This window comes from Glycine max, chromosome 20 (assembly GCF_000004515.6).
Source record: "Glycine max cultivar Williams 82 chromosome 20, Glycine_max_v4.0, whole genome shotgun sequence".
Taxonomy (NCBI): domain Eukaryota; kingdom Viridiplantae; phylum Streptophyta; class Magnoliopsida; order Fabales; family Fabaceae; genus Glycine; species Glycine max.
In genome coordinates, this window is record NC_038256.2 from 40,716,239 (window position 1) to 40,741,672 (window position 25,434).

Consider the following 25,434-nt stretch of genomic DNA (forward strand, 5'->3'; position numbering starts at 1 on the left):
GAAGAAAAGAAAAGCCTGCCTGATCATACATTAATCCAAACAATTGGAAATGACTTCCATTACAAGCTAAATCAACATAAGCATAACACAAAATGAGACAATATAGAAAAGGACCTGGTTACAGCGTTTTTCGTTACTGTACAAGACTGTTCTATCGAGAGCAGACTCACAAGCAAGTTCAGGGTGAAACTTAGTTTAGCTACAGTACATACATGATACAAAATGAGCTTTCTATAAACATACTAGAATTATGACTGCAGCTCTTTTCAACAGGACTAGCAGAATTATGCTTATTTGCAAACCCGTTAGTTCAATAAGCATATCAATAACTTTTTTTTTTCTATACGTCTAGTAAAAAATTGTCACGGACTAAGATGGATGATTTCATTTCACATGGAAATAGTACAGCCTAACTCTTTGGCAGCGGTATCAAGAAAGTTAATAGACAATCCGTTTGAAAGTCGGCTGTGAGCTTCCCAAGTCAAGCATTTTTCTATGTCAGCTTGCCAGTCAATGACATCCAAATTGAAGTATTGATAAGAGGGGTTGTGGGTGCCATTTAATCTCCGAGGTTTAGGACTACATCTGATTGAACCAGTATGCAAAATGTCACGAAGAACTGATATACTCAGAGCTCGGACATGTGCACTTGGATGAGAAAGACATCTAATTGTAGCTGAGAGGCGACACTGCATGTGGTATATTCACAACTCAAGCATATCAGTCAACAATTTCATGGGCAGTATAGACCCAAAAGAAAAAAATAGCACATGAATTGCTTTAGTTTTGCACTTGATTGCCCTTTTACATATATGTGCTAAAATACCCTTTTGGTCCATTTTATTTTTTAGTTTCAGTTTGGTGTCACAAATTTAAGAAGTTCCACTTTGGTCCCTAAAAGCATCTCTATTACACCAAGTTGGTCTTTCTGTTAGTTTACTACTAACTTAATCAACTTAGTGATAGTGATATGTGGCAAACTGTAAGAGATATCACATTAGATGGATGTTTGCCATGTCAGCCAAAGTGAACGGTGTTAGTGTGGTAATCTGACAGAAGGACCAATTTGGCGTAATAAAGACACTTAAAGGGACAAAAACAATTTTTTTTAAACTTAGGGAACTAAACTGAAACTAAAAATTGAGAAGTGATCAAAAGGGAATTTTAGCTCACAAATATTCACTTGTCTCGAAATCTAGAATTAGATTTACAATGTTTAACCTGCATTTTTCATTCACCAAAGTCCAGCTAAATTACAAGTTCCAATAAGGAAGTTTGTTCACCTTTAAAAGGTTTGAAAGGCCATCTGCCACAGCCAATCCAGATTCTCCAAACTCGAGCACTGGCTGAACTGCTCTAGCTGTTGCTTCCAATAGCTGGCCATTTTAATTATTGAAACGTGAATAACAGTAAAGCTTAAGCATAAAACAAAATATACGAAACACCAAATTCTCCCTTCACATTGTCACTAATAGCTGCTCAAAATATCCAGTTTGTTCGTGTTAGAAATTAGAAAATCATGATGTATTAGAAAACTGGCTCATAAGATTGACAACTACTATATAATGAGACAAACCCTGGCCATTAATGCACATCACACTAACATTGTTATATCCATAGAATATAAATTTGGACTGGAGCAGCAGGTTTGATAGGAAAACCAGTGAATCAGTAAAGTCACTTCGAAAAAACTAAAAAATCAGGAGAGCAAAAGATCAATGAAAAACTGGTCAAACCAGTCTAAAATCAATGAAAATCAGGCAAGAAACCAATTAGAAAAGAATTTTCTTTTAATTTTATTTTCACTTTTTAAGTTTTTTTTATTTGCTCAAAATTATATTGAGCTTAATAAAGGTCTTCATATAAAGATCTACATATGTTCTATTATTAACCATCTACTATTGATATTTTTTTATATTGTTGGACCTGTATTGTGGTCCTTTATGCTTTTTTTAAAAATTTACCCATGTGATTCTTTTATGTTAATTTATTACTTAATATATAATATTAAAATTATATAACTGTTGATTTGACCATGGTTTCAACTATGGTTTAGCCAATGAACTTTGGCTCGGTGTCTTCAATTTTTATTGACGGGTCTTGTTTTAAGAACATTAATTGTCTTAACACTCCCCCTCTTAAATAGACTTAAGGTCTTAATCACGTGCAGCTTGCTACAAATATAATCTATCCTCTTCTAACAACATTTAATAGTATCAGGCTTTTAGACCTCTTTCCTTGCATAACTTGTAGAAATGAGCCAATGCTGAAGTTCCTCAGTGACAATCTTCTTCATTGTGTTCAATCGGCTCATGAAAAACAGAACTAAACACAATATGAATAGCATCTGGTCTATCACTCTAGCTTGTGTATGCTTAGTACTTCTGAAGTTGATTCCAACAAGTGATGCCCACACAAGTTCGCAAGTATTCTTAGCCGTAGCATGATAATCTGATTCTACAATTGACTATGCCACTATATTTTGCTTCTTACTCTTCCAAGAAACCAGGTTTCCATGACAAGTTTACAATCCCAAGGTCCTCTCTGTTCTACAGAACCAGCATACTCTACATCATTGAACCTTCTACCTCACAATGAACATGATCACTATACAATATACCTCATCTAGAACCTCATTTTAGGTTTCCGAAATATGTGAAATGTGAGTGGACTCATAGAAGACATGATTAACCACACATGCAGAGATTACTGAACAACAATTAATAAACTAATTAAATACAATACTGAACATAGAAATCACACACAATATAACTATACACTTATTGAAACATACTACCTCCAACTGTGGTAAAGTGCAAGCTTCTCCATCAACCAGCATCCCATCTGTGGCTCGCAGTAGTAAATCTGAAGAACTTGCCACAATTACCAATGATTCTGAAGTCTCATGATTCCTCATAAGTTCCACGATCAATTTCACAATCCGCTGATTGATTCTCCACATCTTCTGACCTAAATCATCATCCTTGGCAATCCAGGGCTGCAATTCCCGCTCCGCCTGACAAGTAAACAAGCCCAGGAAAGTGACTATACAAATGAAATGTGGGTAATAATAATAATTTATAAAAAAAATGTACAACAAATAAACATTGGATAGATGAGATTTTCAGCATCAGCTATTGAACTTTTTAGACAGTAAAAGCCAATTCTCAGAGGTATTAAAAATGATAATTCTTAAAAGAAAGTAATCTTGCTAAACAGAATAGGAGTTCATGTTAGTGGCAAACGTAATTTATGAAACCATTCATGATAAGACGAATTTTGGACCTGAAGTACAACTGCCGTAGCTGCTTTTGTTGGTGAGGCTGACACAACATTGCATAATGCATCAACAACCTACATAACATTAAATCCAAAATAGACAGTAAAGAACTTTTTCACTAGAAATAGGGATATCAAAGAGGTATTTGGATCCACATAGACAGTAAAGAACCTTTTCACTTGAAATAGGGATATCGAAGAGATATTTGGATCCACACAATCACATTGCACACATATACGCATTAGTAACTATATCTTATTATATTTGTTTCAATACCTCTTTAGTCAATCTTTACCAATTTGTAGCATTTAAACAACACAACCATGAATTCTTTAATACCTATCCTTGTTTCATTTTACATTCATAAGTTACAAGTACACCCAATATATCTTGTCTTGGCGTGATGCTTCTTCCAGTTTACTGTAGATTTTACAACAATCTGCCTTTGATGAGAACAGCTATTTAGTTATTTTCAAAAACAATTTTCAATGCTCATTTTAAGGGATGTAGCTTTCTCTGCTTTTTAAAATTTGAGACCACACAATTTTCTTCATATGTTGCAGTTTCAGAATTTTGGCTGTCTTTCCTATGTTTCTTGTGTACACAGGATACACCTATTTATCCTCATCCACAGTTCTTGCTTTTCAGAACCTAACTTTTATGATTAACAGGAACTAAGCTGTATCACAAGGAAATTTTCTTAAATTTCATTTTAGGTTAAAAACATATAATTCAACCATTGGAAGAAAAAGAATATTAATTCAGCAAAAAAAAAAAAAAGAGAAGACGATAAAGATGCTGCAGTATAACATTTGTATTTGTACCTGTCTCCAGCCCTGTTGGGCAGAAGTGCTTTCTGCACAAGGTTGTGTTTCAGGAGATGCAATCAACTTGTGCCATAACAGTGAAACTACAGAGAAACATAACTCTTGTTTCTCTGCCAGCGTGGATCTTAGAAAAATTTGCCCATTGCAATTCAATCCTATATGCCTGTCCATTGTGAGGAAGTTGGCTAGATCAGAAGCATCTAATGAGAAACCTGTGACACCTTTACCCAAGGTATAATCTGATGCATCCTTTGAACATGGGGTTTTCTGAGAATTATGGTCAACTTTTGATGGGAATGAATCTTCTGAAGGTACAACAGATGTCTGCCCAGGGGCAAAGCAGCTACTACTTTCACACTGATTCTGCCTTTTAACACCAACACAAACGAGGGAATCCTTCCAAATCGGTACATGAATTAAGGTTGCTTCTAATGGTTCTGCCTTGTTCACTATAGATGCAACAGCTTTGCTGTGAATATCTATGAGATTATACAATGATGACGCCCTGGAATGAATTTCATTGTCCCATTTGCAACGAATAAGAACAGACAGAGCATGCATGCAAGTTTTTGACCTTCTAAATAGTTCAGAAACATGTGCAGCAACCATAGCTGCTGCAACTATCTCATTTGAGCTGTAACTCCAAGGCGTGCCAACAGAAGATGGCTTCAATGAAAATAATGCCTCTAAAATTGCTAAAATTCTGTGAGTATGACGCATTGCTGAATCTAAGCCATTCTGCAACTCATGGGAGGATCCATTTAGTCTAACAGGCTTGGCTATATCTTGCACATTATTGGAAGCTAAACGATTATTCCCACATGAAATCAAAGGGAACAACTGAAGCTCACAGGCAAGAGCACAAACAGCAGCCAGAACATAAGAATCAAATGCTGCTACAGGACCTTGCTTCTTCAATTTCCTATTTTTTGATACTTTCTGGTTTTCAGATGTTTGTAAGTCCTCAATAATATCCTCAGCTGAATAGTTATCTTCACCTCTTGGTCTCTTGCTTCCACTGAATTGAGCTTCATGACTGACGCAGACAGTTAAGACAACAAAAAGTAGGCGTGAAGCAAGCTCTACAGATGCACATGATTCTAAGAAGAGTGAATGAACCATAGTACGAAGTTCTGCCATGGCAAGGTTTTTCGAGGCAGAGCCAATGCCAGCTAGGTATTTTGATTTTCTGTTTTGTTCTCTAGTGGACTCGGGTGGAAATGTCCTCTGAAGAATAGCTTCCACTGTAGCAGCAAATATTTTCATAAGACATGCCTCCGATGGGCTTCCTCGAGGAAGATATTCCAGGACCTTCAGTAGGGGTATGTACAAATTCCATGACAGTATGGGTGGTTGTAGCGGGGTTGCAACTATAATTTCAGGAAGATCAACAGCTGAGGAACTTGTAGGAATCAGGCCATAAGCAGCTTCCCAAATAGTGCAAATTCTCCATTCAACCTCTGGACCATGGGCACAAAGCATTGATGCAATGCCTTGGGCAGTAGCTTCAATTGAGGCTTCAGCTGCAGGAACTTCTATCTGATCAACAACAAAGGTTTTAGATTTCAAGTGTATGGAAAGAATCTACGTGAGTGACTGTAAAAAATAAGAATAATCAAGAAAAAAAAATGTTAACTGATAAAGTTGCACACAACCTGCTTTTTATAGGAAGAAATATAACCACCCAGAGGTTCATGTTGAACTTCAACTCCATCAACTTGTCTAAGAGGAGGAAAAAGTAATGCAGGCTGTGAAAGTATACGAAAAAGAAGAGCAGCGGCAGCATCAGCGGCTATACCAGCTCTCATGGACATTGCAGTCCCTATTGCACGCAAGAAGTGCAAATGCATCCAATTTCTAGGAAGCTGCATTAAACATATAACAGAAAAGAAAAACACATCAGTCAGTTGGTTTTAAATCTTTCACAAAGTTTAGTAATCCCACTGCAATACACATACATAATTGTTATTGTATGTTGCACTTGTTCTGAAGTTGCAAAATAGAATTCCCTCAAATCTTCTCAAGAGGTTATAAAAGTGACAAATAATTTTTTTTAAATATAAGTCTCTCCATTATACTTCATGAGGTTATAAATATCTGTTTAGCCAAGCATTATTTTAAAAATATTTTCACTAACATTTTCTGAATTCAAAGTGAAAAATTCAGGAAAACTAGCAGATTCACCAACTATTAAGAAATATAGAACGTGAAAGAAAATCTAGTGAAAAACCAAATATTCAACAATGTAAATGAACCAATGCACAACCTGAGTTCCATATCATTTGACGATTGTCTAATTAAATTTCATATGGAAACCATAATAATGAAAATGCAGGTTTCCATTAATGCCAGCATCACAGTTATTCTGTCTATCAAGATTATACTTGCCCTTATGCCAGATGCATAATCTTCAGCAGCTCGAAGAAGCTCCACAAGCTGCACAGCAGCATCAAGTGCATCTGGAGCCCACGATGGGGGTGCTTCAAGAAGTCCAAGAAGAAGTCTTTGTGTAGCACTTGGAGTAGCAATTGCATAATATCTGCAAATGTTAGGTGTATATATATTTTGTCAGGCAGATGAACTCTATGAACAACTAAAAAACAAGAAAGGTATTAAGTTCAAAATAACCTATGAAATAAACGAGCATATGGTTCCAGAGCTGGTAATCCAGCAACAAGATGCTCATCCAAAGCTGTCGTTGGAGGAGGAAGCAAAAGTGCAGGGACAGCAGCTGCTGTTAAAGTAGTAGTCTCATTGCGAGCAACTTCATCATCACAAACACTCAATATAACACCAGCACCATTGGCAACAGCCCATCTTGGAGTTGAAGGCACAAGTTGAGGATGCTTCCCAGAACCACGGGAAGAAGCTAAAGGTAAAAAAAAGTCAATTCCTTATCATATTATTATTAGATTTCAACTTAAAACCAATTGGCACTAAGTGAAATTGTCTAACAGATATATAAGTTGCACCTCAAGAACTGAGGCAGGCGATGTGGGACTTCCTAACACCCCCCCTCCACATATGCCTGCCAATACAGGCGAGCCTACTAGAATAGGCAAGAACTAAGATGGGCTATAGACTCTGATATCATGTCAGATTTCAACTTAAAGCCAATTGGCACTAAGTGAAGTTGCCTAACAGATATATAAGCTGCACCCAAAAAACTGAGGCGGGTGATGTGGGACTTCCTAACAATTACGAACATAAACATCAGTGTCAATATGACAGTAAAAAATGATATTTTTGTTTGATAAAATTCATTGATGAATATAGCTTTTCAATGGAAAAAAAAACAAAACTAATTCCTAGTCTCCTCCCAGTGCATTGAGGATGTTTCGTCATGGAAGCCTTGGGTTAAGAATGCCAATTAAGTGCAATCAATTAGTGCTCCAAAAATGTACAATAATCACATAAACAAAAATTATAACAAAAAGTTAACTTTGATATATAAGAACTAAGCTTCATGGTTTCTACATTGTATTCTATTATTATATTAAATTTCCTCATTGGTGTTCTACTATTATATTGGGCAACAGGATGCAATAGCTTCAGTATTTTTGAAATTATTTAACAGTAAGTATTTGAGTTCAAGTAGGCCATTCTCTGATCTCAACATTTAAACAAAATGGCTGCATGCAAAAAAAACACCAACACTATGGACATAGATTGAGTTTTTCTTTTTCAAATGGAAGTACCAAAAGAGGTTTCCAATGATGCTACTACAACAAATTTCTGTGTAGCAATTAGTAGATTTTCCTATCTTAACTGTCAAGTGCCTTATTCTATCTCTTTGCCGCATAGAACTTTCTCTCCCTTCCTCCTCATTTTTGGATGGCTCAAAAAAGTATGTTTCTTTCAAAAACATGAGTTGCATGCCAAGATTACCAACTTCTGCTTAATTCAGAAAGTCACAAACCAAAGTACATAATAATTGATAAGAATGCAACCTAAAATTCATCTTTAAGTCTGAAAATGAAAAAGAATGATTGCCTCATTCAAGGATAGAATACGATTAATTATTTAATTCAGTTTTGAGAAATTTAATAAGATTAACTAACTAAACTTAATTGGTCAATGCATTCTTCATATCATATTTGGATTAACAGATAAAATGGTGGTTTGACTTAGTGACGGAGGAGAGGCATTAAAAATAAGAGGGGTGAAGATGAACATAAAGATTGAAGGCATAAGGAATTCAAAATTCTGTGTACATAGTTAAGTAACATATAGTGTAAACATAACTCAAGCTCATGTGAACAAAAACCTTTGATTAAAAGGTATTTGAACAAGATTTTAAGTGCTACAAAAACTGAAAATAAACATACAACTTAAACAAACTCTCCACTTTCTGAAGAAATGTCTCAAATATTTTGACATAATTGTTCACAAAATATTGTGGATGAACATCATTTTAAAAAATAAAGAACAGCATCCGGTATTAAGTTATCAAAATTATTGTACCGGTTGATGGAGGCTTCAGTTCTCCTGCAGCATATTTACCCATAACACCACTGCACCTGTTAACATGCAGAAAAATCATTGACTTAAGCAAAAATATACTCAATGCTCAAAGGATAAAAAGATAATTTAAAACATTATACTATGATAAATGGGAGAGTCAATTCAAGTAAGCTGTTTCTTTAATCAAGATAAAGGAAGAGAGTCTATAACCATACTAGTTGTTCTAATTTACACTATTGAGAGAAAAATATGGAATTATGTATCCCTGAACTTAGTTATGCTATACACCAACAAAGGTAACCCCTAATGAGCATGAATTCAGATGCTTTCCTTAACACTGTTTTGAAAGATAATTATTTAGTTCAATCCATATATTTCATTAAACAATCAGGAAAAGCTGCCAAACAAGCTTGTAGTTCAATTGGCACCTACTTGATCTTTTAAGACTTAAGAGTGGTATGTAATTGTTGAGAGATGAGAGAAACGAGAGATATATAATGAAATCCATGTATTTAAACTACACATTCCAACTGAATTATACAAAGTAAAGCAGTGTAATAAAAACTGAACCAGTTATCGATTTGGCAGGGGTAGTAAGTTATTGGGTAACCAATTCAATTGGTGAGTCATGGTTGCATTGTGTGCGTGTGTGTAGTGATATATAAGGACATTGTTAGGATCCAATTGCAAGGTATGAGACTTGGAGTCCTACATTGAAAGCATGGGATTTCTAGTGAAAGGTTTATAAAGCCTCGGGCTCTCCAACTACAACAGCTAGCTTGTGGTGTGATTCTCCCAAGGTTCTCATCAATTGGTGTCAGAACCTTCCACCATGTCCCTCAACTACAAACAAGCAGTGTGGGTGGTGACGTTGGCATTACAGTGTTCGCCAAGCTTAGTATCCTATATCTCAATTTGTTATGTATTAAACATCTTTCTACACAATTTTAGAGTTCTGTTTCAGCTATTAATTTCATCAGGATTCCCAAAACCATCCAAGATGCCTTGAGGGTGAAAATTGGGTCTGAACTGTGAATGAAGAGATGAAGACAATTCTTAGAAAGTGAGTTATGGGCCTAACACAACCTTACAAAATTGGCTTGTAAGGTGAGGAATGTCTCTCACTTGTATACTTTAATTTGACCATATCTCTAGTAGATGTGGAACTAAACCATTAAACCACCACCCTCAAGATTGCACTTCAGGCTACCCCCAAAGAGGCCGCAACTAGGCAAGCTAAGGGGTGTCCGCAATTAAGGAGGCTTTTCTAGCACTCCCCCTTCATGCCCAAGACTTCCAGCCTATACGTGCCAAATGCAAGTGACCCAACAATGGATCTAGGATAGGCTCTGATACCATCTTGAAAAGTGGGTTAGGTCTAACTCAACCCTACAAAACCGACTTGTGGGTGAGGATTGTCCCCCACTTATATACATTAATTTGGCCATATCTCTAGTTGATGTAGGACTAAACCACTAAACCACCACCCTCAAGGTTGCAGTTTAGAAAACCCCCAAAGAGGCCACAACTAAGGCGGGCCAAGGGGTTTCTGCAATTAAGGTTTCCAACAGCAATGGAAAGAAATAAAACTTGGGAGATTGTTGATAAACTGAGTGACTATGGGACAATGATGCAGATGGATGTACAAAGCAAACTATGAGAAGGCATTGCTCTGGTAGCAAAGATGAATATCGTCAAGAAGGATTATTCTCTCATAGGTAGCTCACTTGGATGAGAGCTACAACAATTTGAAGTAAAAAATGCATTTCTGCATGGAGACCTATAGGAGGTGTATATGGAGATTCCACCAAGGTATGACTTCACTAATGGATTATGGAGGTATTAAGGTGTGTAGGTTGAGAAGGCAATATGGCTTTAAATAGTCTCTGCAAGCTTGGTTTGGGATGTTTACTGAAGCTATGCTCTCTTTGGGGTATAAGCAGAGTCAAGGTGACCACACTATAAAGCATTTTCAGACAAGTAAATTAGCAATGCTTTTGGTCTATGTAAATGATAAGATTGTTGCAGGAAATGATGAAGTTGAAAAACAAATCCTAAGGGAAAGGTTAACAACTCAAATTGAAATGAAGGACCTATGAATGCTAAAAAAAAATATCAAAATAGAAGTTGCCAAATCCAAAAAAGGCATCATTATCTCTCAAAGAAAATAGGTCATTGATCTTCTTAGAGAGACAAGCAAATTGGGTCGTAAAACATATGGAGAGCTCATCAAGAAAAATCATTGGATAGGAATGGGAGAGCTCAAATAGGCCTGATATCAGAGATTGATAGGGAAAACTTATTTATCTAGCCCACACTACACCAGATAATGTTTTTGCGATAACTATGATTAGGCAATTATTCATGCATGGTCTATGCGAAAGACATCTACAAGTAGTAAATTAGATTATTTAGTACTTGAAGGCAAGTCTAGGAAGAGAACTTCTCTTCAATATGAGAGAAAAGTTATCCATGGAAGTATATGCAGACTATGTAGAGGTTGATTGTAGATAGAAGATCTGCCTCAAGATATTGCGTGTTCTTGGGAGGAAACTTGATTGCTTGAAGGAGTAAAAAGCTAAATGGGATGGCAAGGTTGAGTGCAAAGGTAGAGTTTTGAGCAATGGCTCAAAAAATTTGTTAAGTGTTGTGGATGTAGATCATACTCGATAACCTCAAGATGGAGTATGAGAAACCTATGCGGCTATATTGTGATAACTATCGGGCACATCCCTTTAGGGCTTTAATTGGCATGTGTTTACCAAGAGACTCTACACAATGATTTTGCAATCTTACTTGTAAGCTAAGAATGATATTATCCCTTCACCAACTTGAGATGGAATCTTTGCATGATTATATAAGAGAAGATTAGATATGATCTGTAATTAAGCAGGATTGTGATTGTAATTGTTGTAATTAGGAGGCTGATTGTATACAATTTAAATTTTAATTTCTTACTTTATTTCCTTAATTGGGATATCCTCATTAGGACAGGATCTATATATATGTATCAACATTCTACATTTTAATCAAAAGAAACAATTCAATCTTTCTACACTTCTTAATTTTCAAGCAATGGGCATAATCCGTGAAGTTAACTATGAAAGGAAGAAGTCAATTGGGGTAGTGGACAATAGAAACAAGGTGATTAAGATGTTACCATTATTACGATATATATAATGGTAACCCTCTGGCAAGAGTTGGACTAATGCTATCAAGAAGATTAGAAAAACCCTAAGGATGCAACTTGGTTCAAGAAAAAATGTCTTAAATATGTTTTCAGTCCCTCAAATCTGGGGAAGTTTGTTTTTTTTTTTTTTTTTGCACAGCAAAAATATATAGTATTATATATAAATCAGTACTAGGTGTACTGGATGAAGGATAAAATGTACAAGGCAAATTTGCCTAACCCATCCGACATAAAATGTACAAAAAACACAGAAGCCATAACAAAAAGAGAAAGCCCCCTAAGACAGCTCTTCCTTCAAGTTAGTAGACCATTGGTTGAAATGTATGTGGAAGTCTTTGTCCATGCATTTTAGCCAAGACCAAGTGTGGAATAAAGCTTCGTCCATGACTTTTTCGGGGCTGAAAATGTGATTTTTGAAAACCACTGAATTTCTATGCTTCCAAATAGTCATGGATAGAGCTATCCAAAGCACTTCCCATCTCTTGTCTAGATGTCTATTGCTGTTCCAATGCGAGAATTGTATAAAATGACTTTTAGGGTCAATGGGGAAAGGGCCCACTCTACTAACCCAACTCAAAACCTCCCACCAAAGGCTCCTGGTTGATGTGCAGGAAAACAAGATATGATCTACTGTTTCCTCCTCTTCATCGCATAGAGGGCATCTATAAGATGATAGAGCCACCTGCCTCCTTCTTAGGTTGACCTTAGTAGGCAATCTGTTTTTAAAGAGTCTCCAAGAGAATGCACTTGCTCTTGGAGGAATTTTCATATTCCACATACTCCTGAAAACAGTGTCTTCAGCTAAAGAGGTAGAATCAACCATCAAGAGATTATAAGCTGACTTTGTGGAATAAGACCCAGTATTATCAGCCCTCCAAATAAGACTGTCCATAGAAGATGGATGGATCTGAACAACAGCAATATCCTCTATGAAAGCTGCCATCATATCTATCTCATGGTCAAAGAGATTTCTCCTCCATTGGAATCTCCAATCCCACCTGTTGTCAGCAGCTTGGCCCATAAGATTGATAGTAGAGTCTTGTTGGAGACTAATTTGAAACAAAGCTGGATACTTGTCTTTGAGGGTAAGGTCATCCCCCCTCCACTTGTCCAACCAGAACTGAACCTTAGCCCCATTACCCACCTTCCACCTCAAGTTAGTGGTTAGAATATTATGTTGCTGCTGCTGGAATACAGATTTTAAGTCCCTCCACCAAGGAGAGATGTGAGCACTGTTTCTACCATAGAGTAAGGATTGCCACCCTCCATATTTGGACAACAAGATTCTAGCCCAAAGCTCATGCTGATTATTCGCCAAGTTCCAGCCCCATTTACCAAGCAAGGCAGCATTAAACTTATTCAAATCTTTAATACCTAACCCCCCTCTGCTCTTAGGGAGGCAAACATTGTCCCATATGACCCAAGGTATCTTGGAAGAAACATTATCACCTCCCCAAAGAAAGTTCCTCTGAATAGAAACAATCTTGTGGACTACTTTTTTGGAGATTCTGTAAAAAGATAGCAGGTAGATAGGCAATGCTGTCAAAACCGAATTGATTAGAGTTATCCTGCCCCCCATCGATAGGCACCTGTGCTTCCAAGAGGCCAATTTGGATTCAAACTTGTTGATGATTGGTTGCCAAACACTCCTGCTTGTAGGACTTGACCCCACAGGAATTCCCAAGTAGGAGAAAGGAGTGTCCATCTGACTGCAGTTAAGGAAATTAGCTGCATCTCTACACCAAGCCTCTGATTTACCCAAGCAACCAAACTGGCTTTTGGTGTAGTTGATCTTGAGACCTGAAGCCAGCTCATAGCATCTCAGAACAGACTTTAAGACTCTAACATTGGCCGAAGTTGCTGCTCCAAAAAACAGTGTCATCTGCATACTGCAGAATATTTACATCCTCCTTCATGCTTCCCACCTGATAGCTAGTGAATAAATTCTTAGATGTAGCTGTCCTCATAAGACCTGTGAGGCCTTCTGCTACCAAATTGAAGAGAAAAGGGGCAAGGGGATCCCCCTGCCTTAGTCCTCTCTCGGGGATAAACTCCCTAGTGGGACTGCCATTGATTAAAATGGAAACAGATGCACTAGAGAGACAGCCTTGGATCCACTTTCTCCACTTGTCACAGAAACCCATCCTCATCATCATATAATTAAGGAAGCCCCAAGACACCGAGTCATAAGCTTTTTCAAAATCGACCTTAAAGAACATGCAGGGTTTATTCTTTGTTTTAGCTTCAGCAATGACCTCATTAGCTATCATCACTCCATGCAGAATGTGTCTCCCTTTAATGAAGGCTGTTTGTCTTTCATCAATGAGATGGGGAAGTTTGTTTTTGGTCCTCCAAATTTAAAATTGGTCGAAAGTCCCTGTAATTTTGGAAAAAGCTTGTTATGGTCCCTCTGGCCAAACACCCCTGGCCTAAATGTCATTAGAATTAATACTTTGAAAGAAAAACAAATATGTAGGGTGTTTGATTATAATAATGCAAAATCAAAGTAGGTTGTCATATAAACAACTTGTAATTCGTTAGCCACATCAGCGATATCTTTAACAGTCTTAGGATAGTCGGACTAAAACAAGTTTTTCTCAAATTACAGGGACTAAAGATCAACTTTAAATTTGGAGAACCAAAAACAAATTTACCCTAAATTTGAAGGACTAAAAACATATTTAAGCCAAAAAAGAAAGAAAATGACAGTGTGCACATGTTCCTTTTTGGTCTTGATTGCGACTTGGATGAAGTAAGAGGAAGAGTTCTAGCATGCATGAAAACCACTACCCTATATTTGAGAAGTATTCTCAAAAGTTTGAAGAAAGGAAGCTAGGAGAAAGGTCATGTTGAATCCAGAACCACCTATGACCAAACCAGGAAGTCATGGACGAAGCAGGAGAGGTAGGCCAATTCTACAAGAACAAGTACCAAAGGCAAAAGAACCCATTTTGGTCCCGCAGTAAACTCAATCGTCCAATCTAGAGATAAGTATTCCTAATTTTGAAAGTATTAATGTCGATTTTCCTCTACAAAATTCCTAATCCTGAAAGTGTTATTGTGGTTTTGCTTGAAAATGTAATTGATGCCTTGCCAATTGCCTTAATGAAAGGAAAAAGATCATGTTCCAGGTATCTTATATAAGATAATATCCCAATTTGTCTGTACTAATCTCTTTCTACATAGCACCAGAGTCTTGTTGCAACCATTGATGAAATCTATAGAGATCGTACAAGAATTGTGTCTAATCTCACACACAAGCTGATTTATTTATAATCAAGTGATAACAATAATTAAGGAAACATATGAAACAAAGTCCCTATAAATTTGCTATACAAATATTCACAGTTTTCCTATTTACATTAAATTTAATCACATCATATCTTTAACACCCCCTCAAGTTGGAGCATATATGCCATATGCACCAAGCTTGTAACAAATGCAATCCATGCAAGATCCCTTGAGAGACATAGTGAACATAGTTGGTCACTGGAGCTAACAAAGTCAGTGGTGATTTCTTTTGAGAGTACCTATTCTCTCACAAAATGACTATCTATTTTTTTGTGTTTAGTTTGCTCATGGAAAACCGGATTATATTGCACTGTGAAGAGTGGCTTGACTATCGCATATAAGCTTGTTGTCTCGAGTGTCTTCAAATTGTAACTGATGGAGAAGTTGCTTAAGTCATGTGATTTTGCATGCAGCTGCTGCCATGGCACGATATTCAGCTTCGACACTAGATTTAGCAATTGTATTTTGCTTCTTGCTTCTCCATGAGATCTCGAAGAACAAAGTAACCAGAGGTAGACCTCCTATTTGATGATGATCCTGTCCAATCAACATCAGAGTAACAAACAATCTTGTCATTGCCTTTGTCTTCATATATCTGAAAATGCACATGACAACATCCCAATGGCTATTACAAGGGGCATTAAGGAATTGACCTACCACACTTATTGCAAAGGTGATGTCTAGCCTGGTGAAAGTAAAACAATTGAGTCTACCAAATATGGAACCATAGTTGGATAGGGCTACCCAAGTACTGTAGTTTGTTGTCCCAGTTAGTTTCTCGCATGAGATCAGCGGAATAGTGGTAAAAGTCACGACAAAGGCTAAATTGGAAACAGAACCATCAGAAGCTATGAAAACAAAAGTCTAACAGCACTGGAGCGGGTCGTTGGAAGAGGGTGTAACACGCCTATTAGGCGAAAGCGTGTGCGGGAGCGTGCATAGTTGTATGGTGATGTGGGGGTTGCCAGAGAGTGACGACGATGGCCGAAGGGGCACACTGACGGAAGTGTGGCACAGTGGCTGTCAAACCCTAATCACTAATACCATGAGAGGTTGTACAGATGTGGGAGGGGATCAAACTGCAAAGAAGGTCGCACACAGATGTGGGAGGGGATCAAACCCTAATCATTGATACCACAAGAGATTGTACAGGAATTGTGTGTCTAATCTCACTCAAGCTAATTTATTTATAATCAAGTGATAACAATAATTAAGGAAACATACGAAATTAAATCCCTATAAATCTGCTATACAAGCATTCACAATTTCCCTATTTACATTAAATCTAATCACATCATATCTTTAACAAAACCAAAATTCCCACCTTAAATCAATAAGATGAGAACTGGGTTTGGGCATGAATGAAGAAATGAAGACATTAGAAGAAGAAGAAAAAAAAACTTGACCTGCTAGATTGTAGATAGGTCAAAAGATTAGAAGGCAGTCGGTTACAGGTGAATATACACTGAAATATAAATTTGATGGCACCCTACATTGGTATAAGGTGAGATTAGTTGCAAAGGGCACAGACATATGGGATCGATTAGGAAGAGACATTGGCCTTAATTGCAAATTCGAATACAGTGAGAATTATCCTTTTTCTAGTTGCTCATTTTGGCTGGGACCTACAACAACGCGATGATAAAAATATTTTACTTCATGAGACCTAGAAAAGGAGCTGTATATGGAAATTCCTCTAGGATTTGATTCTCATAATGAAAAGAATAAAGTGTGCAGGCTTAAAAACCACTGTATGGCCACAAACAATTGCCTCAAGCATGATTTGGAAGATTCACCAAAGTTTCAATTCTTGGTTCCTAACAGATATGATATCCCTAAAGTACAGACAATGTCAACGTGATCGTACCCTTTTCATAAAGCATTATTCTTATGATGGCAAACTCACACTCCTATTCTATGTGGATGACATGGTCATTGCATCTAATAGTGAGACTGAAAAGCATGTTCTGAGGGAAAAATTGGCAACCCAGTTTGAAATGAAGGAGTTTTCCATGTACTTTCTTGGGATAGAGGTTGCCTATTCCAGAAAAGGTATTTTTATCTCCCAAGAAAGTATGTACTTGATATTCTCAAAAGAACAGACAAATTAGGGTGTAAAACATCTAGAGTTCCAATTGAACAGAACCACAAGATTGGAAGTGAGGAGAAAAGCCCAACAGTAGAGAAGTCTCAATACCAAGATCGGTGGGAAATCTCATCTATTTATACCACACTAGACCAAACATTGCTTATGTTGTAAGTGTAGGAAGTCAATTCATGCATGATCCCCAAAATATGCACTTGTTGTCGGCATTAAATAAAATCCCCCAATATTTGAAGGCAAGTACAGGAAAAGGATTGTTATTCAGAAGAGAATGTACATTATCCGTGGAAGTGTATATACATGCACACTAAGTCCGGTAAATTGTTGATAGAAGATCCACCTCAGGGTACATGTTTATGGGAGGAAACCTGGTGAGATGGAGGAGTAAAAAAATAACACTCAATAACTCAATCTAGTGCAAAAGCAGAGTTTTGAACTATGCCAAACAATATCTATGAAGTGTTATGGATGAAGGTCATTCTTGATGACCTCAAGATAAAGTATGAAGACCCTATAAGGTTGTTTTGTGATAATCCGGCTATTAGCATTGCCCACAATCCCGTACAACATGAGAAAACCAAGCATATAGAGATTGACAAGCACTTTATCAAGGAAAAGTTGGACAACGATCATATAGCCACAGCCTACATCCCTTTGTGGCTTTAATTGGCAAATGTATTCACGAAGAGACTCCCTACAGCGAGATTCCATGAACTTACTAGTAAGTTGGGAATACTTGATATTCACTTACCAACTTGAGAGGAAGTGTAGTAAATATCTTTGATATTATCTCGATAGGTAAATATCTCATATCTTTGATATTTGCCTCACTTTCCTTTTTATGTTAATTTCCCTATTTCCTTTAATAGGATTAGCCATTTAGACTATAAAAGAGGATTAGGGCTTGTATTAGAAACACACAAAAATATATTCAGTTCTTCCTTCTTTTTTATTTCAAGTGGTACTGACCAAACTTGAAACAATAATAAACCATGCTTTGAAAGTGAATCAAACCATCGACACCCTTAGGACTTGCAAGCAAAGTTAAAACATACATGCATACATGATTAACTACATCTGGCCAAATAAATAGAGCTAAATTATCTATTACTTGTTAAGAAACACTCACCATCGGAAATAGTCACTTCTAATACCAACTGGTGAAGACAACAATATATCAGTAATCCAGGGGGACAACGGCCTAATAGGTTTCTTCTCTTGCTGTGTCAAAGAATTATGCCCAGATTTCCCAGGTTCACTAGTTGTGGCATGACTGCCACTAGTGCTTCTTTCTGTTTCACCAGATTGTCTTTCCGTTTTGTAAATAGGGCGATTGTAATGAGTTAAAATGCGCAAAATTTCACCACATGCTAGAGCCCATTGTTCTGAGTATTCATTCTGCAAAATTATACACAGAAGAAATGAAAATAATAGAGGACCTCCTTGTAGATACTGAAATTGAATAATTGCTATATTAAATCAGTTTAGAAACTGAAAGACACAAAGCAAGAGAATTTTAGCTATGAAATTGAGTTATATATAAATAAAATCAAAATATCGAGCAGGGGATTATACTTATACCTCAATTTTTGGGCAGACTGAAGATATGAAAGAAGCAAATGGAGGACTAGCCTTATCATAGACTAGAGTACCATCAATAATACATGAAATAATTGGAAGCACAACTGCATGCCCATGCTCTGGATGATGAAGGACAAATGTTGCTAGATTTACATGTGAAAACATAAAGAAGTTATTACAAATAATAAATCATGCTAACAATATTTGTTAAATCAACCATAAGTTAAACTGACATGGGATAGAGCATAAATACCCAAAACATCATCAAAGAGAAGAATATCCTTGGATGGATAACGGTTACGGATCAACTGTCAAAATAATATAGAACAGTGAGTGGCATTTGATAAAAACTCTGGGCCTTCTCATGCAAAAAATAATACAAAAACATTGAACTTGTGAAATAATTTGTATATATTTCTATTCAAGTTCACAAGATTTATCAGTAAATATGGGTGCACTTATCATACCTCAGCAATATCATCAGCAAACTGTTCTGATGTAAACTGAATGAAGTACTCAACATATGCAGCAATTTGATCCTAGGGAAAGCATAAATAATGAGAAAAAACAGCAAAATGGAACAATAATGAGCTTCGAATATAACAGAAGACATGAAAATGTTTACATATAGATTGAGAAACAGTTATTTACAGTGTTACAATTCACCAAAAGCCTGCTTTAAAAAAAACAATTCACCAAAAGACTGTTGCTTTCACGCTAGTACAATAAGATTGAACAGTTTCCAATTTCTTACATGTAAGATAAAATACAAACTTTAAGAGATAATATTGAAAGACTACCCACTTAATATGGTTATGGAGGAAACTTGTGTGAAACTACATTAAGAAAGGATTACAAAACAATTGATTATATAATCCCATTTCAGAGAATGTTTCATCAATAGAAGATATGGTATCCTCAAAAGAGAGATTAAAAAAAAAAGAATTGCACATCAAGTGAACAAAGCTCTCCAGCCTATCAGCAAAGAGACCCCTCAAAAATAGAGATTGGCTGAGATAGCAAAAAGATCATTTAATTCCACAAAATAATGCAACTGGAAAGAAAATTATCCTTAAAAATTCTGGCACTTAGTCCGACCATAAGCACTTTGGATTCCACTGTAGAATCTTTTCTCTGTTAATCATTATTCCCCCCCCCCACCCCCCACCCCCCCAAAAAAATATATATATATATTTGAAATGACATACATGAAAGTTTTCCAAATTTTCAGGATATCCATCAGTCACAGAAAATACCAGAGAATCACAAATATCTAACAGTTAGACTGTGTCAAATACAAATTGCCGCTACTTTCATTGTGGGCCCATATGTATGCTGATTCATGCCAAGACTAAAGTACAAAGATGCATCCCTCCATATCATTCCATTCATGAATCAACTATCTCGACAACTTAAGTCCTTAGTTAAAGGCACATGTATGGTTTTATATTGTATCTCCAATACATTCCCCTCGCACAAGTGCCCTTTGCGTTTAAAGCTTGGATAATGCATGGACCCACCTATATTGTGCTGAAACTCATCTTTTTCATTAGGATAATGAGAGCAGCAAGGATCAAACTATAGACTGGTTGTTCTTAGAGACTCCAATATCATGTCATGAACTAACTGTTCCGAAAGCTTAAGTTGTGCAGTAAAGTCACATGAAGGTTTTGTACTACATCCTTTTTTTTTTTTTTGATCAGCAAAATTATAATTTGTATTAATAACTGTGAGTACCAGAGGTACTAAATATACAAGGTAGAAAGCAGCAGACTAGCAGAACCATAGGTCCTACGAATCAGGTGCCAATCTAAAGGGAATACAATAACCCTGCACTGCTACCCTATTAAAAAAATGCTGTTGATAAATTGCTAGACCAATAATTGTAGGGCTGTGCAAAGCCTTTCTCCAGCTGTCTAAACCAAGACCAAACTAGGAAAATAGCATCATCCATTAGCTTGGATCCATTAAAAGCCTTGTTTAGGAACACAATCCGGTTTCGATGCCGCCAGATTGACCAGGTCAACGCCACCCACCAACACTTCCACCTAGCCTGCAGATGCTTTCCTTTGGAGATAAGCGTGTGCTGCATGTAATTCTGCCTAGGAATGGGGGAGAATACTCCCACAGTTTTGGTCCAAGCTAGGGATTCCCACCATAAGGGGAGAATTCTTGGACAATTAAAAAACAGGTGGGAGGCTTCCTCCTCCTGTCTATTGCAGAAGGGGCACATCAAATTGTTCAGCTGAACCCGTCTTCTCCACAAATTCCCTTTAGTTGGGATTCTCTCTTTGATCAATCGCCAAGCAAATGTTGTTGCTTTTAAAGGGATTTTGAGCTGCCATAGGTCCTCTAAAGCCTCATCCAGTCTGATCAGCTGCTCCTTCTAGTAGCATACGGTATGCGCTCCTTGTAGAAAACTGGCCATTAGGTTCTGGTTTCCAAACCCAACAGTCTAATGTCCAACGATCAATATGACCCCACGAGATATCATCCAAGAAACTGGCTGCCGCTTGCACCTCATTGTCAAAAAGGTGTCTTCTCCATTCAAGCTTCCATTCCCAAACATTTGCTGAGTGGAATCCCATATCCTGGATAAGCTTCTGCTGTTGACAGGATATATTATACAATCTGGGGTATTTCGCCCTTAAAGGTTCCTGTTCCATGAGCCAGCAGTCCTCCCAAAACCTGATTTTATCCCCACACCCCACTTTCCAATCTATTGCAGATTGAAACAGACCATGCACAGCTTGTTCATGGATGACTGACCTTAAATCCTGCCACCATATGGATTCATTGGTGACTGATGTTCCTTCCTCTAGAGCCCTCCAACCTCCATATTTCGAAATGAGAATCTTAACCCAAAGATCATTATACTGCTGCATCAGGTTCCATCTTCATTTACCCAGCAGAGCTCTATTAAAAGTTCTGATATCCTTTATCCCCAGGCCACCCTTATCCTTTGGAAGGCAGATAGTATCCCATTTAACCCATGCAATTTTCTTCTGATCAAGGCCACCACCCCATAGGAACCTCCTCTGGATTTGGGTCAGTTTTTCCGCTACCCTATTAGGGATTCTGAAAAAAGAGAGATAGAAAATAGGAATAGAGGTTAGAGTTGCTTTTATGAGGGTCACTCTTCCCCCATAAGATAGATGTCTCTGCTTCCACCTAGACAATTTTGATTCGGTCTTCCTTAGGATTGGATCCCATAACCCACAACGCCTTGGATTAGCCCTGATTGGTATTCCCAAATAAGAGAAAGGCAGAGGCATGATTCTACAATTCAGATAACTAGCAGCCTGCAGTTTCCAATGTTCAGAACGGCCCAACACCCCAAAGCTGCTCTTCCCATAATTTATTTTAAGTCCTGATGACAATTCAATAGCCCTCAAAATTGATTTGATAGTCTTGACATTTTTCATAGTAGCCTCCCCAAAGAAGATAGTATCGTCAACGTATTGAAGAATACTAACAAGGACTGATTTCTCTCCCACTAAGAACTCATCATACAGCTGCTTCTTAATAGCTTCCCTCATAAGACCAGTTAGCCCCTCAGCTACAATATTGAACAACAAGGGGGCTAATGGGTCACCCTGTCTAAGGCCTTTTTGGGGGGCAAATTGAGGTGTGGGGCTACCATTAACCAGCACCGACACTGAGGCTGATTTGAGACAGCCCTCAATCCACATAACCCATTTACTACAAAAGCCCATCCTGCGAAGCATGTAAGAAAGGAAATTCCAGGACACGGAGTCATAAGCTCTTTCGAAATCCACCTTGAAAAATAAACAAGATTTTCTGCCCCTCTTAGCTTCCTCAACAACTTCATTAGCGATGACTACGCTGTGTAGGAAGTGCCTTCCGGATATAAAAGCAGATTGGCGATCGTCTATAATAATTGGCATTACCCTTTTCAATCTATTGGCTAGTAACTTAGCCACGATTTTATAAATACAGCCTATGAGCAATATAGGTCTATAATCATTTAGGCATTGAGGGTCAGGCACTTTCTGAATTAAGCCAATGAAAGAAGCATTAGCTCCCCTTGGGATGATACCATTAGCATGGAATTCGTCCATAAAGCGGAGAACATCAGATTTTATAGTCATCCAAAAGAGCTTGATAAATTTAAAATTGAGACCATCGGGCCCCGGGCTCTTATCACCATTGCAATCCCAAACTGCTTTCCTGACTTCTTCCTCACTAAATCTGCCCACCAACATCTGGTTATCCTGATCCCCGATGGTGTGAAAAGAGGTGCCATTCAAAACTGGTCTGCTGCTCATAGTTTCTTGAAATCTCTGCTGGAAAAAGCTGCAAACTTCCTCTTTTACTCTAGATGGATTATCAACCCAGGATCCATTAATATTAACACCATTTAGAGCATTAGACCTTCGATGGGAGTTAATCACTAGGTGAAAATATCGAGAATTGCAGTCCCCCTCCTTAACAATTTCATTTTCAATCTGTTAAAAAACCCTTAACTAATCTTTTGGAGAGGTAAAAAGTTGCTAATCATTTTGTTGCTATATGAATTTGTGGCTATGGAATACTTGAAAAAAATCACCATGAGTTAAGCAAACATTTCATGACCAAAGAAGAAAATGCAGACTTATGCAGAGTCAAAATGCACCAAAAGCGCAAGACTCAGACCCTCTAAAACCTTGTTAATCTATATCCCTGTTAATCTGCTGCCTCTTTCATTTATCTTCATTGTCATAGCCAATGTCTCCTAAATGCTTTCAATTACTTAAAAAAAGCAAGCACTAAATAATTTATGTGTTTCTAGTATAATAAATATTTTTTTCTTTTTCAATAAAAATTTTCCATTTTTCTCCCCTTTAACATATACATCAAGTGCATAGGATGAATAGATCACATATATATTCTATTTATGTATTCATAGAGAATTTCCATTTCTTAATTGCTGAAATTCTAAAAGCTTCATTCCAAACATTGAAACTTTAAACAAAACAATATTATCATTATTATCCAAATAATAGTGCAACTGACATTAAATGCACTGAAGTTAAAGTTTATTTTGAGAGAAGAACATTACAGAAAAGGGATGGGGGGAGGAATCAAGATTGAAATGGCACCTTTCTCTGTTGACCATCCGGTGGAGGAGGCCAGAACAATGAGGAGTACTGAAGACGGTCAATCCACCTTTCACTGGAAGCAGCCATCAAAGAAGAAGCCGACGACATCTATCTACTTTCAAGGTATTGTTTCCTTCTGCCTCTGATAATCAAAAGCAATTATCCAAATTCTAGCCAAAACATGCTACCAATCAATAATTAAAATATCGTAATTCACCATTCCCTGTTCACCATGGCCAGATATTTTTTTACCTTAGTAACCAATACATCACCAACAATTAATCATCCACCAAATCATATTTCAGAAGAAGCTTTCTTTTTACAGAAAGCAAGCACAAAAGAAGACAACCAAATGCATCTCGAGAAAATTGTAAATATTTACCACAACAACTAGTTGCCCTATGCAGCTTGAATATATGTATTTTTTTCAAATTTATTGGTGATTTCAAAGTTTCTTTTCAGTCTAAAACACGCTACAAAATAATCAAATTGTTTTCTAAATAATGAAAATCAGAGCACGGATAAATCTGAAACAGAATCCTGCCAAACAGAGCAAAATCAAATTTAAAAAAAGAAAAGAAAAAGGAGTAAAATAGTAATAATAGTGAGAATGGGGATTTGTAGGATTGAATTTCTCTCAAGGCCAAAGAGGTAATCTAAGATTCAAAAGCTAATACAAATTACCAAAAAAAATATAATTACAATAAGTAAAAAAAATAATAATAATAAGCCCCTCAAATATCTAACAACTCAGATTCACCATAAAAATATATATAAAAAAAAGAGACAATCAAATCCACTTCAGAAATTAACACAGCAACAACAAAACCTGGAAAATATATATTATTTTATTTATTAATTAAGAAAAATAGAAAGAAAGAAAAAATGTACCTGAATCCTTGTGTGTGCAGAAGCGATTTTTGTTAGAAAGAAAAGAAAAGAAAACTGTGATTCAGTGGGTGAAACGATGGAGGTGAAAAAAATGGGAAATTTTGGTGATTTATGGAAAATATATTTAAGAGGTGGTGGTTAATGGTGTGATAAATAGAGAGTGAGAGCCAGAAGACTGCACAAACAAGGGAGAGAGAAAGAAGGAGGAAGATCTTTAGCAGCTCTGAGAAGCCTAGATTGATTGCATACGTGGCAATGATATTTTCCTCTCGCCTCCTATCCTCTGTCACGCCATGTTACTCTACACACATATGTACATGTGCATGCATCCATTATCATTACCCATATGCTTTAACTCTACTTTTTTATCTCTAATTTTTTATTTTTAATATATTTTACTGTCAACTTTTTTAAAAAACATGCAAGTTTTATATTTTATTGTTAAACTCACGTTGACATACTAAAATAATTATATTTTTAAATTTTAATTGTTTTTATTTTTTATAAATTTTACTTTCAACTTTTACGTTGTTACATTAATTCCATCATGAAAAATAAATTTTACAAATTTTTAAAAAATTGATGATAAAATATGTCAAAGTTAATTTATCAAAAATAAAATTCATCAAAAAGCAACTTTAGAAATAAAAAGTGAAATTAAACCTAATTATAATTTCTAATTATACATATATTTAATTTTACAC

At 36.7% G+C, this 25,434-nt stretch overlaps 1 protein-coding gene across 4 annotated transcripts; it reads right to left on the reverse strand.

Moving 5' to 3' along the window:
- On the reverse strand, window positions 1–25,004 carry GIGANTEA (protein). Of its 4 annotated transcripts, none has more exons than NM_001354791.1 (15): window positions 24,731–25,004; window positions 23,840–23,981; window positions 19,205–19,276; window positions 18,991–19,045; window positions 18,738–18,880; window positions 18,286–18,554; window positions 8,572–8,627; window positions 6,736–6,976; window positions 6,496–6,646; window positions 5,763–5,972; window positions 4,105–5,646; window positions 3,286–3,354; window positions 2,798–3,016; window positions 1,284–1,376; window positions 1–689 (listed from the first exon to the last, which is right to left on the reverse strand). In NM_001354791.1, exons 2-15 carry the CDS (start codon window positions 23,945–23,947, stop codon window positions 390–392), a joined length of 3,528 nt encoding a protein of 1,175 aa, NP_001341720.1. In that variant the 5' UTR covers window positions 23,948–23,981; window positions 24,731–25,004; the 3' UTR covers window positions 1–389. The 4 variants fall into 4 exon arrangements, with proteins under 4 accessions (NP_001341720.1, NP_001341719.1, XP_006606177.1 ...); NM_001354790.1 differs by having other exon boundaries at window positions 23,840–24,091; XM_006606114.4 differs by having other exon boundaries at window positions 5–689; window positions 23,840–24,009; window positions 24,731–25,002.
- Between the last annotated feature and the right edge of the window lie 430 nt (window positions 25,005–25,434).